The following is an 18,044-nucleotide window of genomic DNA, read 5'->3' on the forward strand; positions in this document are numbered from 1 at the left end:
AAAATACCTTCGCAGCAACACTTAGATGAGTATTTGATTAAACAACCAGGTGCCGTATCCTCTCCAAGTTGACATATAAAACTATCATAGCCAACCACACGGAAGTTCATCATCATGAAATTTTGAGAACCTGGAATGGGGATGCAGAGAGCGAGAGAGACAAACAGAGACAAAGTGAGAGACAAAAGAAAAGGAAGCTAATAAAAGATGTACTGAACAGCAATGTTGGAAACAATAATCAAATAGAACAATGCCTTCAAAACTCTTAGGAAAATGTTTGCACACTCAGTATTCTGTACTCAACCAAACTATCAATTTGGAATGCAAAAGCAGCAAGCCGCATCCAGTGGGTCACCAAGCCCCAGCCCTTCTTACTCCTCTTGAGTGGGTGCTCTCTTCTGTACCCTTGCCATTGCTGCCTCAGGCTGTACTCCCTCATTCCTCCCCTAGTCCCCTCTGCCAGCTTCCTCACTGGCCCCCCACTGCCCTCTGCTCTCCGCAAGCATCCTCCATGCTACTGCCAGTGAGCTCTCCACCAAGCAAACTCTACTGTGTGGTTGCCAGGATTACATGCTTCCAATCCTTTGTCATTGCCTAGAAGCTAAATCCATTCTCCTCCATAAGGCACTTGAGATCTTCCCTAATAAGCTCTTACCCATTCCTCCAGCTCCCTCTGTCTCTCTGCCCCTTGGTTGCACCCAGACCTAAATCCAAAGCTGGAGACATGCTGCTCAGGCTTCTTCGGCCCTTCCACTGTTCCTCGTCCTCATCAAACAAATGTCTATCTTTAAACACCCATGCAGACTCCACCTCCCTCTGTAATGGTGCAGAGCATCATATCGTCAGATCATGCGCCTTCCTCTATGGCATGTGTATTCACAGGGACCTCTGCCCATACTGCACTGGCAGGGCCCGGGTGTAGCATCTGTCACTCACGGGTGCATAGAGAGAGGCCGCAGGAGGAAGAGTGGAGAGTGAGGCCGGTGCTGGATGACCTGGGTGTAAACTCAGCCCTGCCTTTTCTGACTGTATGGTCTGGGGCAAGTTAGCTATTCTGCTCAGTTCTCTCCTCTGTAAAATGGGATGGTCATAGGTTGTTTGAGTGGTGGATCAAGTCTGAAGAGCCTACCGGCACATGATAAGTAAAGCATTTACAGCAGCTCACCACTGCTGTTAGCACTGTCATGACCCTTCTAATAGGACTGTACGGAAGTGGCTCTTCAAAACGTCTCTTTTCAGGCCTCCTTCTCCTAACAGTGTTTTGATTGTCACTGCTGAATAGCAGTGGCTCCAGAATCCATCCCTTGGCAGGAGGTAGGTGGACTCCCTGGGCTGCAGGAATGAGCTGTGTGGGTAGCTGCCATCCTCAGGCTTTGAGAGGGAGCTTTTTTTCCTGAGGCAGGTGGACGTGCACCCCAGTGGGAGGGACCTGGGCTGGGAGCTGGGGGCCCTCTGGGTGGTCACGCTGCCACCCAGGGCTGCACTTCCTGTACCACCTGCCTGTGTGGCTGTGGCCGAGTCATCCACCCGGCACAGAGACCACGGTTCTGGAAACGCTCCCCTCGCTCCGTGGTTTGAGAGCAGCCTGTTTGACACAGAATATTTTTAGGGGAAAACCTCCAAATTCTGGATCTTGGCTTGAGAAGGGACCACCGTGCCATTGCTTCCCACTGAGATGGAAGCAGATCTGATACACAGTCAGAGGCAGGAATGTCACCTGGCTCCAAAAGCACCCTCCTGCCCTTCCTCACACGTGCTGGGGCCAGAGTCCTGGAAGCAAAGCACAGACAAGCTGCTCCCGTGGGGCCGGGGCAAACGCAGGAGAGGCTGTGGCTGCCGCACCACATCCGTGTTTGCTTACTGAGGAGATGCGCTCGGTCATCATGAGTCAATCAATGACAAGAACAGGATTAAAATCTACAGTGATAGTGTATGTATGCACCCGGAGTGGATGGTGTCTCCTATAAATTATATACAGTTAGAGTATGATAATAGTAGTGGTGGAATCGTGAATAGTAAAATAAATAAAATGTTGTTAGAGTGAAACTCAGTGTGAAGGAAACTGTTTGCCCATGGCTGGGTGGAGCTGATTTTCAGAGGATACTGAATCACAGACAGCACCTGGCTGGGCTTTTCCCACCCAGAGCTCTTTGTCCCGAGTTCTCCTCATCCCAGCATTTTTCCAGGTGCAACAAAGCTGCACACACTCCCACCTCCTCTCAAATTACTTATTTTTCTTCCCAATCTGTGTCTTATTAACCATATCCCCCTTTGAAAGTTTCACTTCTTTAGTTATTTCCAACTGTAATGTTCTCCAAAAAAAGGCCCTTCTAGGCTGATGTCCTGATAAAAATGTCGGGGCCTCCCCTGGAACCTTCATCTGGAATTCCTGGTGCTGACGCCTGGTGCCAGACGTCTGGGGCCTGGGGCAAGCGGGTGGAGCAGCCACTTAACTACTTGCTGCCCAGAACTTCCCACACTGAAACTTGGTGACTTTCAAACCTACCCTCAGCAGCACTTGACTTTAATTGGAGAAGCGTTTCTGTAACAGGCTGCTGGGTCTCACGTTCAGAACCAATGTGTGAATGAAATGGTAAGCACGCTCTCACCACCCGAGACCAGCCGTGGGCTGACCTTCCTGGCTGAACCAGGTGTGTGGACTTTCCCCTAAGAGCCCTGGGCCAGCGCCACCCCCAGGCCCCCAGGCCACCGCTAGATGGCACTGTCCCCACACCGGGGCCACCACCCCCAGGGCTGTGCTGGGCTGGCTCACAGCGTTCGCTTCCAAATTGGACCTGAGCTGGCGGTGCAGTCACTGGATTGGAATTGGCGGCACCGACACAGCCACGTTTGGACAGAATGCCTCATTCTTCAGGCCCGTCTTTGTTTCCTAATTTAGTTTCCCAAACTCTTGCTGAAGGCTCCTGCTCCTTAAATAACACCATTATGTGTCATTCCCAGCAGGCAGTTTTATTAACTGAGAGTGAAGAGAAGCAGCATGAGACTGTGGGCACAGCCGGTGCTGAACCTCAGTGTGGGTCCAGGAATGTGGACTCTGCAGTTTCCGGCAGTGTGGTGCCCCCATCCCCCCGTCCATGGGGGGCTTGTCTCCGGCGGCCTCTGCTTCCCGGAGTGGTGGGTCCTCTGCGCGGTTCTCGCCCATGCACTTAACTAGCCACACACCACTTAGTTCTGTTCCTTTATTTTCAAGGTAGGAGAAGCCGGGATGGGGAGATCCCTAATAGATATGACTATTTAAATACCTTTAATAAGGAAGTTTTTAATCAAGTCATGAGAAAATGGGCCTTTTTGACATGAGAGTGGACAAGTATCCCAGTGCTCACCTCCCAGCAGGAGCCACCTTCTGACCACACTGGGTGATTTCAGGAGCTCAGGCCCCCGTGGGGAGCTGAGGACAAGGTGGCCATGTGAAGCCCCTCTGGAGTACGGCATCTGCGGGGTCCCGGGTGCTGCCGACAACAGGGGTCCACCCTGGGATGGAACCAACTGGCAGGACCCCAGCGTCCTCTGGTCTACCTCTCACCCTACAATGCAGGCCCCAGCCCCCCAGCCAGAGAGTGAGGCCCCATACGCTGGGGCATGGGAACGGGACAGGTCCACCCCCAGGGTGGCCCATAGCTGTCACTCCTCACTCCACGCTCACTCAGTGACCTTGAAGGAAGCACCTGCAGCGAGAGAATGTGGGTGACGGGGTTTCCCTGAAGCAAGTCAAAGCAGCCAGCCGTGCACCATGTCCGTCCTCATTTTATGCGCCTTCGTCTTGGCGTAGCCTCAGCAGCTGCTTTTGGCTGCGGCTTTTAAGCTGTGAAAGTATTTGCTGGGAATGTCCTTGGCTCCTCATGCGGCACCTCCCCCCTGTTAGGCTGGTTTCTCTGCTGGATCTAAAACAGGAGGGAGGAAGCATCATGAGTGGCACTGGGGCTTGAGCGCTCCTTCCTCTCTCCTCTGGGGGTGCCCACCAGGGCCCAGAGCTTCTGGGAACCCGGCAGGGAGCTCTGCTCCTGAGCCAGGAATTGCCAGACACCACAGAATTGCTGTCCGCGGCGCCTGTCCGCTTTTCCCAAGTGCTTCTGCTTCATTTGCTAATCCATACAGCGTAGCTCAGAATGATCTCTTGCCTTGGGTCCCCAAACACTATCTGAGCTGGAAAGTACTTGTGTGATGTGTTAGCAATGGATCATACAAAATTTTTAACATGGGACTTTAAGCCATGAAAATTTCTGTTTTATTTCTTAACAACAACAACAAAAAGGCTGAATGTGGTGGTTCATACCTGTAATCCTAGCACTTTGGGAGGCTGAGGCAGGAGGGTCGCTTGAGATCAGGAGTTCAAGACCAGCCTGGGCAACATAGTGAGACCTAGTTTCTATTAAAATATTTTTAAAAGAAAAAAAAGAGATAACTGTGCCACGGGGCATTCCGTTGGCGATGAAGCGTTCTGATGCACAGGGAGCCACGCAGTTTCTCGGGTGGTGCTGTATGCCTGGCACCTGTATGCCTGGCACCTGTATGCCTGGCACCTGTGTACCTGGAGCCACTCCCCAGTCTAAGGGTTTCTTTTTTTTTTTTTTTTTTTTTTGAGACGGAGTCTCGCTCTGTAGCCCAGGCTGGAGTGCAGTGGCCGGATCTCAGCTCACTGCAAGCTCCGCCTCCCGGGTTCACGCCATTCTCCGGCCTCAGCCTCCCGAGTAGCTGGGACTACAGGCGCCCGCCACCTCGCCCAGCTAGTTTTTGTATTTCTTAGTAGAGACGGGGTTTCACCGTGTTAGCCAGGATGGTCTCGATCTCCTGACCTCGTGATCCGCCCATCTCGGCCTCCCAACGTGCTGGGATTACAGGCTTGAGCCACCGCGCCCGGCCAAGTCTAAGGGTTTCAATGCAGGAAAAGCCACCTATGGTTAAGAAGAGACAAAAACAAATTCTAAACTAGAAAAGATAAAATACAGGACAAAGGAGAGGTGGGCCAGGCAGCCCTGGGACACTGGCCTGGCCGACTGTCTGGTGCCTGGAGGCCGGGAGTTCCGGGCAGGGCGTGGGGAAGGGGTGGCTGTCAGGGTTCCATGGAGGTGCACCCAGGGGAATGCACCCCCACACTCTCCCTCCTCCGAATCAGAGCCGGAAAGCAGCTCGGCCTCTCGGCCCCTCCTGCTTCCTGACCACTGGGAGGCAGGACACTGTCCTTCCTATTTTATTCACACAACAGACATTCCTCCAGGGCCCATGGTGCCCCTGGCACGAACCACGATTCTGAGTGGAGGGGATGGAAAGGACGCAGGGGTGGCCCTGCTGGGGTGGAGCTGACAGTGTCATGAGACAAGAGCCACTGAAGAAGCAAATGCACCCCATCATGACGACGGGAGCAGGGAGGGATGCCAGCGACAGAGAGGACGGGGAAGGGGCCTGTTGGTGCTGCCGAGCGAAGGCGGCAGTGACATCCGCACCAAGACCGCCAGGCTCTGGGAGCTGGGTCACCAAGCCCAGCCGCAGAGGGGCCTCGCCTCGGGCTGTCAACCGTGTCCCCCAGAGAGCCAGGCCTACAGCGGCCGGAGCTCACTGAGCTGTTTCCACAGGACGGAACCTCACCTGTTCTCCCAGGCCTGGTTATCCTCACATCTGCCTTTCGTGGTTCTCACTTAATATCCTTTCTCTATATTCAACCTTCAGAATATCCCTATGAGGTAGAGAATTTTGTTTGCTTTTAAATTCCCATTTTACAAATAAAACACCTGGGCTTAGAGAGGTCGCTAGAATGAGTCAGCAGCGGAAGCAGGACTTAGCCGAGAAAGTCTGACTTCCAAACCCGTCCTTCGCTTCTCCCTGGAGCTCCTAGGTTGTGGGTAACAAGAATCCCCCAGAAGCAAGGCTGGAGCAGAGCCAGGGAAACGAGGTCCCACTCTCCGCCCGCCACTGCGGAGCTGCTGGTTCGTGGGTGAATGCTCTCCGCCAGGCCTGCACCGACGATTCTGCAAGCATTTGGTCCACTGTGGGACAAAGAAAGTGAGATCTGCGCTGAAGGACTTACCTGAGCAGATCTTTAAAAATTCTGCAGCAAGACCCATAAAAGAGAAAGTCTGGGGAGCTCCGCACCCCCAGTGAGGTGGAGACCGGGGCAGTGTCTGCAGAAGCCGAATCCGAAAGGAAAAATCACTGACATGTCAGTCTGTTCCCATTTTCTACGCTGTGCATTTTTACTAAACGCGTCCCATCTGCAAAGGCCCCTGGACACCGGGATACGCACGGCCATGTGCTCGGCATTGCGGGGACCCGCCCTTAGACCAGCAGAAAAGGAAAAGTAACCAAGGATGTGAACCGCCCGTGTCCACGTCCCCGGGGCGCGGGGATTCGAGCAGGCCGGGCCCCGCTTTGTGGACAAAACAGTAACGAGTTGGGAGGCCAGTTGGACGGGGACAGGGCGGGACAGAAACCCACGTGGGAGGCCAGGGGCGTGCACCGAGGCAGGGGAGCTCCCTGGCCTGGGGAATTTGTGCGTGGACAGTGGGAGGCAGCACATGGGAGACGAGCCCGTCGCCAAGGACTCTAGGACAGCGGCCCCCAACCTTTTGGCACAAGGGAGCGGTTTCATGGAAGGTAATTTTTCCACAGAAAAAGGGTGGGATGGTTTCCGGATGAAACCGTTCCACCTGAGATCACCAGGATTCGCTTCTCCTGAGGAGCCCGCAGCCTGGACCCCTGGCAGGCGCAGTTCTCAATAGCGTTTGCGTTCTCGTGAGAATCGAATCCCGCCGCTGACATGACGGGAGGCAGAGCTCGGGCACTGCTCACCTCCGGTTGTGCGGCCAGGTTCTAACAGGCCGCGGCCCAGGGTTTGGGGACCCCTGCCCTAGGAGATGTTCCAGCATTGCGGCTGCTCTCAGAGAGGCTGCTGGAAGCTCTCCTGGCGGCGGGGGGCAATCACGGCTGAGCCCCTGGAGCCATTTCTCAGCTCTGGGATGGAACGGTTGGGACCTAGGCTGAGGCCCAGGGACCCCGCAGAGGGAGAAGCACAGACCTGGACTGAAGTGATGAAGAGAAGGGAGGGGTTTCAGGGCAAACAGCAGAGGCCGCTCGCTGAGAGGATGGCAAGGGGGAGGATGCAGGCCTCTGGCCCTCCCTCTCTCCCGACCTGCAGCTCCTGGCCCCTAAATGCCATTCACAGACACAGGGCAAGTCGAAAGGGCTGGGGAGGTTCAGAGGACGGAAGATGGGAGCTGCTCCCTGCATTTCTGAGGGTCACACTGAGCGGGGCTGGGCCACAGGCACCGTGGACCGACCAGGCGTCATCCTCGTCCTACAGTCATAGTCTCAGGACCTCTGCAGGAGGCCTTCCCCCCAGCCTTCCTCTCATCTTAGCCCAGGGCGGCAGCGGCACTCAAGAGTCGTCTTTTTTTCTTTTTTTTTTTCTGAGACAGAGCCTTGCTCTGTCGCCCAGGCTGGAGTGCAGTGGTGCAATCTCGGCTCACTGCAACCTCTACCTCCCGGGTTCAAGAGATTCTCCTGCCTCAGACTCCCAAGTAGCTGGGATTACAGGCGCCCGCCACCATGCCCAGCTAATTTTTGTATTTTTAGTAGAGACAGGGTTTCACCATGTTCGTCAGGCTGGTCTCAAACTCCTGACCTCGTGATCCCCCCACCTCAGCCTCCCAAAGTGCTGGGATTACAAGCATGAGCCACTGCGCCCGGCCAAGAGTCTTCTTTCAACTTGGAAGTCCTGCAAAATCCTGCCACAGGCCTCTTCCGGGACTCCGCCTGCACCTTCCAAGGCCTGGGTGCACTCACACTCACCCTGGGCCTCCACTCACTGAGCCATCACAAAATGCATCCAGACATTTTACGCTTTCAGAAATTGTCACTAGGCACCTGCTCTGTCTCCAGCACTCTCCCATCTTGGGGATTTTAACAAAAATTGCATTTTAATCCTTGCCCTCAAGAATACACATTCTTTTCATTAAACTTCACAAACACAGTCAATTCAATATTTTATTCTCATTTCACAAGTGAGCAAACAGGAATGCATGAGTCTTTCCTAGCCAGCTCCACGTCTTATGTGCGTTAGAGCGTCGGGGGGTGCGGTGTGAGGTCCAATGGGCCTCCTGGTCTCACGAAGGACTTGCCAGATGTGGTCACCTGACTGCAGAGTCTACCTGGATGGAGGGGGCCAAAGAGGAGGCACACCTGCAGGAAGACGTGTGCGACAGCGGCAGTGTGTCCAGTGGCGGGAAAGGGAAAAGTGGTGTTAAAATCCAAGCATCCTATTTTAGGAGAGCCTTAACAGATCTTTTGAGAACTTCTTATTTTTACAAATGAAAACATCCAGCTCGTCGTCGGAAGCAGATTAACGGATGAGCTAGGGAAGCAGAAGTGTCAGCCCCCACCCCAGCCGGATTTGCAGGGCGTCCTGCTGGGATCTGATGGGGAGGTAGGAGAAGACCCAGGAGGGTGCCCCGGAGTGGGAGCGGCTGCCAGGTCGCTGGGCAACCCCAGGCCCCATCAGGGAGGCCTGAAGAGGAGCCTGTTCCCTCTGGAACGCAAGGGGTTCGTTCACGCCCCACACTAAAGAGAGCTTGAGGAGCACGGGGATTTCCGGTGTAAACAGCAGCAGGCAGGGTGAGAGGCTCCATCAGAAGCAGCAGTGCCAACGTCTAGTAACGAATAAATGAACAAAAAAACAGCAAAGGGAACCATGAGCTAGGACCCCCTCAGGGACTATCCAGATTCCTGGGGATGCAGTCACGGCGAGCAGGAGAAGCCAGGGTGCCCACCGTGCCCACCCCGTCACGCCACCTGGCTCCCAGAGGCCTCTCTGCTCCTGGGGCTTCCCGTGCGGCTTGCCCTGGGATGGGAGAGGACGCGGGAGCTGATGATGCTGGAGCTGATGACACCGGGGTTAAAGTCCCCGCTGCTCCTTCTCCCACTGAACCTAGGAACATCATCAGCAAACACAGCAGTTCACAACCACAGAGTTCTGGGATGAGCAACAATTACTGGTGATTGTCTTAGACGTTCTAGGGCTACAAAAACAAATACCATACCTCGGGCAGCGTAGAAACCAGAAACTTATTTCTCCAAGTTCTGGAGACTGGAAGTCCGAGACCAAGGCGCCAGCAGATTCGGCGTCAGGCCAGGGCTGCACTGTGGTTGGTAGACAGCGCCTTCTCACTCTGTCCTCACACGGGAGAAGGGGTGAAGGAGCTCTCTGGGTCCCTGTTATAGGGGCACGGATCCCATCACGAGGCCTCCTCACTTCCCACATGCCCCTCCCCCTCACACCATCCCGGTGAGGGTCAGGATTTCAGTGCACGCGTTTTCAGGGGACACGGTCAGGCAACAGCAATGATTATTTAGAAGTTTATGAATATTCTGTTATAATTATGAGATGCAAACATCACATCAAAAAAAATAATAACTTAGACCAGTGGTGTTGATGAAGAATACTGAAAATATTTTTATACTGAGATAGGATTTCCCCAAAAACAACCACTAATATCCCCAGTTGAAAACGTATTACGATCAAGTTCTGCTATGAATTTTCCCGTTTTCTTCAAAAAAAATTTTAAAACATGTATTACAAAAACAATACCTAGAAAGCTTAATTATATTAGTGCAGATATTAAAGAGATATTTCTAATAATTATGTAATCTGCCTGCGCTAGTAGAGTGTTTCTAGATATATCCCTAACACATATCTGCTCTCAGCAGATGGGGGAGCCAGAAGGGAGATGGTTTCCCCTGGAGTCGGGCGCGCGCTCCTCTGACTACCCCAGCCAAACTCCACCTTATTTTGCTGGCCATCACACCACTTAAGGACAGGGTCCGTCTAACACTTAATATACAGGTGGAATACAATATTATATATAGAGAGAATAAACATGTATGTTATATACATATATAAAACATTATAGGCCAGGTGCAGTGGCTCATGCCTGTAATCCTAGCACTTTGGGAGGCCGAGGTGGGTGGATCACCTGAGGTCAGGAGTTGAAGACCAGCCTGGCCAATATGGTGAAACCCTGTCTCTACTAAAAATACAAAAATTAGCCAGGCATGGTGGCACACACCTGTAATCCCAGAGGCCATAATCCTGTAATCAGGAGGGTGAGGCAGGAGAATCACTGGAACCCAGGAGGCGGAGGCTGCAGTGAGCCAACGTCGTGCCACTGCACTCCAGCCCGGGTGACAGAGCAAGACTCTGTCTCAAAAAAAAAAAAAACACACACACACACACATTATATACAGAAGTTTTTCACCTCACCCATAGTTAAGTGCCAGACGGCCCCTGGCCTGTAGCACAGTGAGGACTCCGGTTGACCCGCATGTCCAGGAGCCCCTAGGAGGGAGGGAAGGCCCCTCAGAGGCTGAGGAGTTGTGAGGAAGCCGAGGCACGGGACTGCATGGAAGAGGCGCTCCGCACACAGGACGTGCCATCTTCAGCAAACAACCAACAGGACAGAAAAGGAGGCAGAGGCGCCTTCCTGCCCCGGAGGCCACCGGCCACGTCTGCCACATGTGCTCTGAAGAGCTGAGACTCATCCTGACGTCGACAAACCAGTGGCTGAGAAAAGTGAAGAGACACCGGGAAGTTTGAAAACAGATTGAATAGCTGGTGATATTAGAAAACTGTCTAAAAACTGTGGGTGAGATAAGGAGATTGCGGTTATGTTTTCACCCTTGAGACTGGGGAAGCAGGAGGGGCACAGGTGACTAGCCTGGAGAGACAGCTAAGTTTGGGGTGAGTTCATTATTCTGCTCTCTCTACTTTTGTACATTTGAAATTAACTTTTAAACCCAACCTTTCTATAAGCTTGATGCTTCCCATAATAAAGAAGATTTTTAAGCAACATTATCGCTCTATAAAAGTTTCAAAAAGCTCTGAAAGTTATACAATGAAGGGCAAACTTCCTCTGCTCTCAGAGCCCCAGCTCCCAAGATCCCCCCTGAGAGGCAGCTCCAGCCGAGCGCCCATGACCAGCGCTCACCACATGCATGAGTACACGGACACACACATGCACACGCACATGCACCCCGTGTGCATAACTGTCATACTGTACGCATTGGTCTTTTTGCTTTTTCTCATTGTCAGACAGCCTTTCGCTGGCAACCAAGCTAGTAAAATAATGCTAGTCTACCGCTTGCTTACCACTGCTTCCCTGCGGGGCTGGGACACTAGACAGTTGACTAATGGCCGTCCTGTGTCTTGTCCACAGCCTGTCAGGATGCCCGAGAGCCACGTCAGCGATGAAGAAGGCAAAGCTTTCTGGAGAGCAGATGCTGACCATCAAACAGCGGGCCAGCAACGGTGAGCACCCCCAGCCCTCGTGGCACACGTGGTCAGGAAGGCCCAGCGGGCACGGCCACGCCAGCTCTGTGTCCTTTAACAGATTCACTTTTCTTAGAAAGCAGGGGCAGGGATAATTCTGGCCCTCTCATCTATAAAGCTAAGCATCTTGAGAAAAAAAGCAGTCTTTCTCAAAACCGTCTCCCCCCTTCACCAACTTCACTACTCGCTGGAATCACAAGCCCAAGTCCTGAGGGTCTCTCCAGCACTGGTCAGTTTGCTCCCTGGAACCCCAGTGTGCCCACATTTCTGCCTCTGTCCCTCAGGCCCTCATCTGCAGTTTCTCCATCCAGGAGCAGCTTTGGGGCCCCCCAGGCCACAGATAACAAGGATGGTACCCCCTCCCCTGTTGCCCTCACTCTCCGCATGTCTAGTGCCTGATTTTCTTGATTCCACCTGCAAATCTGTTTTGTTCTGAGGGTGTCTCTTGTCACCAACTGGCACAGGTGTGTAGAGAGTTCTGCAGAGGAAAATTGGGGGCCTCTGGAGGAGCAGGAGAGAGGAGAGCCACTTAAACCCTTAGAAACATGCACAGTCCACTCTCACGACCTGAGGACTCTATTTGCAAGTTCACCTCCCTGCTAAAATTAATTTGTAGACACAGGCAGTGATCTCAGTGCTTTTGTAGTTACTCCTGTGCATTCACAGAGCAGCTGAAGTGTCTGGTGTTCCTAAGTGCAGGGGGCTGTGATGTGCCTCACAGAGAAAACACACACGTTAGCCAGGCTCCCTTCGGACAGGAGTCATGGTTTTGACTGTTGGCTCTGAGTTCAATGTTAAGGAATCCACAGTGTCTATTAAATAAGTTGTCTTTAAATTGGAGCACACATAAAACAGGTGTATTAGTCCATTCTCATACTGCTATGAAGAAATACCCGAGACTGGGTAATTTATAAAGGAAAGAGGATTAATCGACTCAGAGCTCCACATGGCTGGGGAGGTCTCAGGAAACCTACGATCATGGCACAAAGGGAAGCAAACATGTCCTTCTTCACAAGGCGGCAGGAGAAAGAAGTTCAGAGAGAAGTGGGAAAAGCCCCTAATAAAACCTCCAGATCTCATGAGAACTCAGTATCAGGAACAGCATGGAGGTAACCACCCCCATGATTCAATTACCTCCCACCAGGTCCCTCCCAAGACATGTGGAGGTTATGGGAACTATAATTCAAGATGAGATTTGGGTGGGGACACAGCCAAACAATATTAACAGGTTTTTTTATTTTTCAACTGACAAAAATGGGACCAGAGGCTGGCAGGAGCTTGGCCCCTTGTTTCCAGAAGCAGTGATCCTGCTCTCAGCCTGTGAGCAGGTAACTTTACAGCGCATGGCCCCTGGGAATAATGAGATCAGCTGTAACCTGTAGCCACTGAGCAGACTGGTCCCCTTCACAGCAGAAGCCCAGCCTCCCCTTCTCAGCTCTCACTTGCAAGATGCACCCCTAATTTTGTATTTCTAAAAGGAGCCTGCAAAGCTCTTCAAGCACCACAAAGCACGGGATGCCCTGGGCTGAAGGCTCCCAGACCTATGATGCACAGATCCGTCCTGTAAAGCTGACCCTGGGCAGAACCTGGGACCTCCTGCTGTACGTTTACCAAAGGGCACCTCCTCCCCAAATCCACCGAGTGAGCCACACCTGAGCAGCTCCCAAGCATGCAGGCACGAAGCCCCTGGCCACAGCCATGGGGGTCTCCTCTCATCTGTTATTGGTGGTCCTGAGGACAGCATGAGAGATGCCTGCATGTCCCACGTGTGTGCCTGCAGGATTCCCTGTGCCAGCAGCCAGCACAAACTATTCCTCAACACGTGGCCCATTGTTCACCAGAAAGGTCATCAGCTTCCTGATATTAGTCCTCAGAGTCTGGGGCTCCTGGAGGCATCCTGCCTCCCAGGCTGCTCCTGTCAGTTTCTACCTTCCAAATACCCTGACCCACCCGCACAACCTCTCCCTGCGGGTGCAGTCCCAAGCAGCCAGTGTAAGGACCCTGCTTTTGAGATACCAGGATAGCCAACGTTCGCTTCCCAGTTAGTATGGAGCAGTGTTCCTTGCCAGAAAGAAAACATTCCTTGAGCTCCATCCACATGCCAGGCGCTTTTCAAAATACTTAGAGGGCATTTCACCCCTGAATAACCCTGGATTAAAGCGGAAATCCTTAGACAATTGATCTGAGTCCATGTGCCTTTGTTCCCCATTAATGAAGGACGTGGCGGTTAGGTTAGGTAGTCCAGTTCAAAACAGAAAAGGAAAGAAAGCATGGAGAGAACAAATCTGCCGACCCTAGAGGAGGAGCCATTCACACCTGGGCTAGTCCACCTGGGCAGCGGTGGGCAGATCCCTGAGGTGGCCGTCTCTTCGTTGTCGGGCCTGAGTCGACATTTAGGGCACTAGACATTCCCATTACTGCCGCACACAAGGAGTTAATTCACAAAAACAGGTGCTAACTCGGAGGGATGAAGATAAGCAGTTGGTCTGTGACTCTAAACTAGAGGAACCAACAACTGGGCTTCATCCCACCAGAAAGCAGCCAGGGCACAGGCACTCCAGGGTCACCGGCCACCCGCTGGGCCCAGCTCCTGCTGCTGGCCAGCCTTCAGCCAGGTCACTGCATTTCACCCGAGCTGCTGGACACACAGTTCGTGTAGTGCTAAGTTTCAGGACAGAAACAGTTCCCCTTCTGCAGATCCTAACGCACGCACGTCCACGGGTGAAAAAGAGGAGCTGCAGGTCACTGGGAGAACAGGTGGTGGAAGTGGGTCCCACCCAGGTCTTCCTAAGTCCAGGTGGGTGCTGACGCCTGGGGCTGTTGATTCCTGACACTGTTGGCACCAAACCGAGAGAGTTCTTACCGACCCCCAGAGCACAGTTGTGTGCCCAGGCATCATTTCCGTGTATGTGTAGCTAATCCAGGAAAGGGGATCTTTCCTGCTGCTCTTCAGAGGACAGAGGCACAGCATCCAATTTCTGCTGCCGTGGTACCATTCTTCGCGTCCAAAGCTCTATGTTCCTGTTGCCTTTGCCACAGATGTGGAAAAGACAATCCCTCTCTTTCTTTTTTTGGACTGGATCTCACTCTGTCACCCAGGCTGGAGAGCAGCAGCACGATCTTGGCTTACTGCAGTCTCCGCCTCCCAGGGTCAAGCGATCCTCCCACCTCAGCCTCCTGAGTAGCTGGGACTACAGCTGTGCACCACCACACCCAGCTAATTTTTGTATTTTTGGTAGAGATGGGGCTTCGCCATGTTGCCCAGGCTGCTCTCAAACTCCTGAGTTCAAGCAATCTACCTGCCTCCGCCTCTCAAAGTGCTAGGATTACAGGCGTGAGCCACCGTGCCTGGCCTTAAATATTTTAATAGAGACGAGATCTCACTATGTTGCCCACTAGGTTGCTCTTGACCTCCTGAGCTCAAGCAATCTGCCCACCTCAGCCTCCCAAAGTGCTGGGATTACAGGCATGAGCCACCATGCCCAGCCTTCTTTTCTTTCATATCCTGAGTGTAAAGCCTTTCCTGGGGTCATTTTCTCACGAGATGCTCAGCAGCTTCCCTGCGTGTGAGGCCCAGATACTGTGCGGGACAGAGAAGCCACTGGGACCCACCGTGAGGCACTGACTCGGCCAGGGAGGCCCCTGGCACCGGATTTTAGTTCTTTCTCTTGAGCATTTGTCTGACAGGGAAGTAGCTGTTCCAGATGTCCTTGAGGTTCCCTTCTGGCTCTAAAGTATTTTTCTTTCTTTCTTTTTTAAGTTTAGGGACGAGCCTACTCTCGTGTCTCTCCCCGACAAGGATCACCTTATTTTCTTTATCCGTGGAGTGATCTCATCACGCATTAGCACTCAGCTCTGCCTGAGCAGCCGGGGTGACCCTGTTAGTGAATCTCCCTTCAGAACCCTTTTGCAGTTCGCCGTACGCCTCTTAGCGCCTTGGCACCTTGGCTGAAGTTGTACAATCAGTGGCTTTTTGGGGGGTAGTGGGGGCAGGGGCAGTGTTTAGGAGAGAAGGAAATAAGATAATGCTTTTTCTTTCCTTTTACTATCACAGCAGAAAGCAAGCTAGGGAAAGGAGCTCTAACCTCCATCGAGCCCCGAAAACATGAAGCACTTTGTCAGGAACTTCATCTACTTATTTCGCTTAATATTCCTGAGAGCTCCAAAGTGTGGGAACTCACATTTCTACTTCAGCTGTAAGGAAGGAGAACGAAATTCCAGGAGGCTTGGAAATTCCACCAGGCCATTAGTGAGAGTGACCAGTGCTGGCCGGGTTCACCATGGGACGCTGGTCTCTCAAGCGTTACCAGGATCCTGAAATAAATCAAAATCTTCCAGGACCACGTTATGCTAATTTGAGTAGGATTTTTTTGCTTGTTTGGTGTGGTGTCCAGTGGGTGGATTTTCTGGCTCTGAGATGCTGCTTTTCAGCTGGGGCCCTCCCTGCTCGGGCCAGTTTTTTACAAAAGCAGTTTCTTCCTGAGGGCTTACAGGCCAACTGGTGGAATGTATTATAAAACCCTGTTTGTGGCTGGGCACAGTGGCTTACGCCTGTAATCCCAGCACTTTGGGAGGCTGAGGCAGGCAGATCACCTGAGGTCAGGAGTTCGAGACCAGCCTGGCCAACATGGTGAAACCCCATCTCTACTAAAAATACCAAAAATTAGCCAGGTGTAGTGGCAGGCGCCTGTAATCCCAGCTACTCAGGAGGCTGAGACAGGAGAATCGCTTGAATCCAAGAGGTGGAGGCCAAGGTCACGCCATTGCACTCCAGCCTGGGTAACAAGAGCAAACTCCATCTCAAAACAAACAAACAACAACAACAACAAAATTCTAGTTTCAGCCTAACCATCCACAAAGTGAGGCTCAGCTCAGAGGCCCCATCAACCCCAGGGACTGCTTCCTGGGCCACTCACTGCCCTGCTGCAGGGGGAAGGGAAATTCCCACCCAATCCAGAGCTCTCCTCTCCCTGAGGGGACTTCACACGTGCCTGGGGGCTCGTAGGCTGTCCCAGGGATGTGGCTGTGGACAGCTCTGCAGAATTAGTTTGCAGGCCCTCCTCTTCCACATTCCCTCATCCTCCAGAATCTTATGGGCCGGGTATGCCTCTGTGACCTGCCGGTTCTTCCTGGCACCGTTTCCCCGTCTCCCTCCTCCCCCTCACAAAGGAATGGCATGCTGTGTGGAGCCGCAGTGGGCAGCCGCAGGACTGAGATGTTCCCAGGCTCCCACAAAGGGCTGGTGGTGACCACTTGGGCCTGAGGGTGGTCCCCCAGGACAGAGCAGAGCTATGGAAGTAACATCCACCCATCCATCACTCCCAGAACAAAACTAGAGATGAAAGGTTGTCATGGGACCCGTGTCAAGACTTTTGTTTGGATTTAAAATGACACTGACTTCTGTCAGAACAGTTGACCTGATCTGGCAGATCAGTTAGATAACCAAGCCTGATAGGCCAGTTAGTTTGACATTTCTCATAAATTATTCAAACTAAACATCCCCGTCCAAGGTTTTTGATAGAAACATATTGAAAGGCCTCTGCAAGATGGGATCCCTAGGAACGTGCTTGAGAAATTTGCCCGTGACGGCTGTAGACAGTGGAAGCGTCACCAGGTCCAGTGTTCTGAGGGCCTCCTTCACACGGAGGGGTTCTAAAGGCATTTGGATGCTTGCAGTTTAACAGAAGCTTATGGGGAATGCTTTTTAAATGATACATTCATTCATAATTTAGTTGCTTTATGAATTGGGATGTTTTTGCATTGGGTATTTTTATCTTGGGGGTATAATTTTTTTTTTTTTTCTCATTTCACTAAAAGCAGCATCTAAGGCCCAATCCCACTGATCCGTCACTTTCTCTTGCTCTCATCTTTCTGACGTCTCGGTAGAGAGGAGCCTCCACCTCTGTCCTGCTGATGTCAGCAGGGGTTTGGGGTGCTTTCAGGCCTCAGACTCTGGTTGATTGTACCCCTTCTTCCCTTCTGTCTGCAAAGCTTGAAAACAGCATCTACCTACTGGGAGCCTCCTAGGCCTGGATACATTTTCCATTAGTTTTGAGTAAAGATCCATTGTGGGCCGGGCGCGGTGGCTCAAGCCTGTAATCCCAGCACTTTGGGAGGCCGAGACGGGCGGATCACGAGGTCAGGAGATCGAGACCATCCTGGCTAACACGGTGAAACCCCATCTCTACTAAAAAATACAAAAAACTAGCCGGGCGAAGTGGCGGGCGCCTGTGGTCCCAGCTACTTGGGAGGCTGAGGCAGGAGAATGGCGTAAAACCCGGGAGGCAGAGCTTGCAGTGAGCTGAGATCCGGCCACTGCACTCCAGCCTGGGCAACAGAGCCAGACTCAGTCTCAAAAAAAAAAAAAAAAAAGATCCATTGTGGTGCTGTAGAACCAATGAGAACAGCAATCTCAAATCCTGAGTTTTCTAGGGTGATTGCGTTTGCCAAACTCCTGCTCTCCTTCTGTGTACACCCAATTGTGTGAGGTCAAGTGGTCACAAACAGAGAGGAATCTCCATATCTTTGGCGTTGGCAGTGTAATGTTGCCAGTAACCAGACACAGCCGGTCAGGGAAGCAGGTGTCCAGAATGTCCTTTGTAAATACGGGCATCTGGGCCCTGTGCCCAGCTATGCCAGGACTGATCCATGTGCCCCGTGGACCTCAGCAGGGCAGCTGTCACCCACCAGGGACACTCAGATGGTCAGG

The 18,044-nt window shown here is 52.5% G+C and overlaps 1 protein-coding gene across 8 annotated transcripts in view; it reads left to right on the forward strand.

Annotated features, from left to right (window-relative positions):
• MYT1L (myelin transcription factor 1 like) overlaps nucleotides 1–18,044 on the forward strand; it is a 533,658-nt gene that overhangs the window by 501,978 nt on the left and 13,636 nt on the right. For all 8 annotated transcript variants that reach the window (XM_028831516.2, XM_077958484.1, NM_001265731.1 and 5 more), the window contains 1 exon segment: nucleotides 11,223–11,314. In XM_028831516.2, the coding sequence (XP_028687349.1) occupies nucleotides 11,223–11,314 (92 nt within the window).

This window comes from Macaca mulatta, chromosome 13 (assembly GCF_049350105.2).
Source record: "Macaca mulatta isolate MMU2019108-1 chromosome 13, T2T-MMU8v2.0, whole genome shotgun sequence".
In the NCBI taxonomy this organism is placed as follows: domain Eukaryota; kingdom Metazoa; phylum Chordata; class Mammalia; order Primates; family Cercopithecidae; genus Macaca; species Macaca mulatta.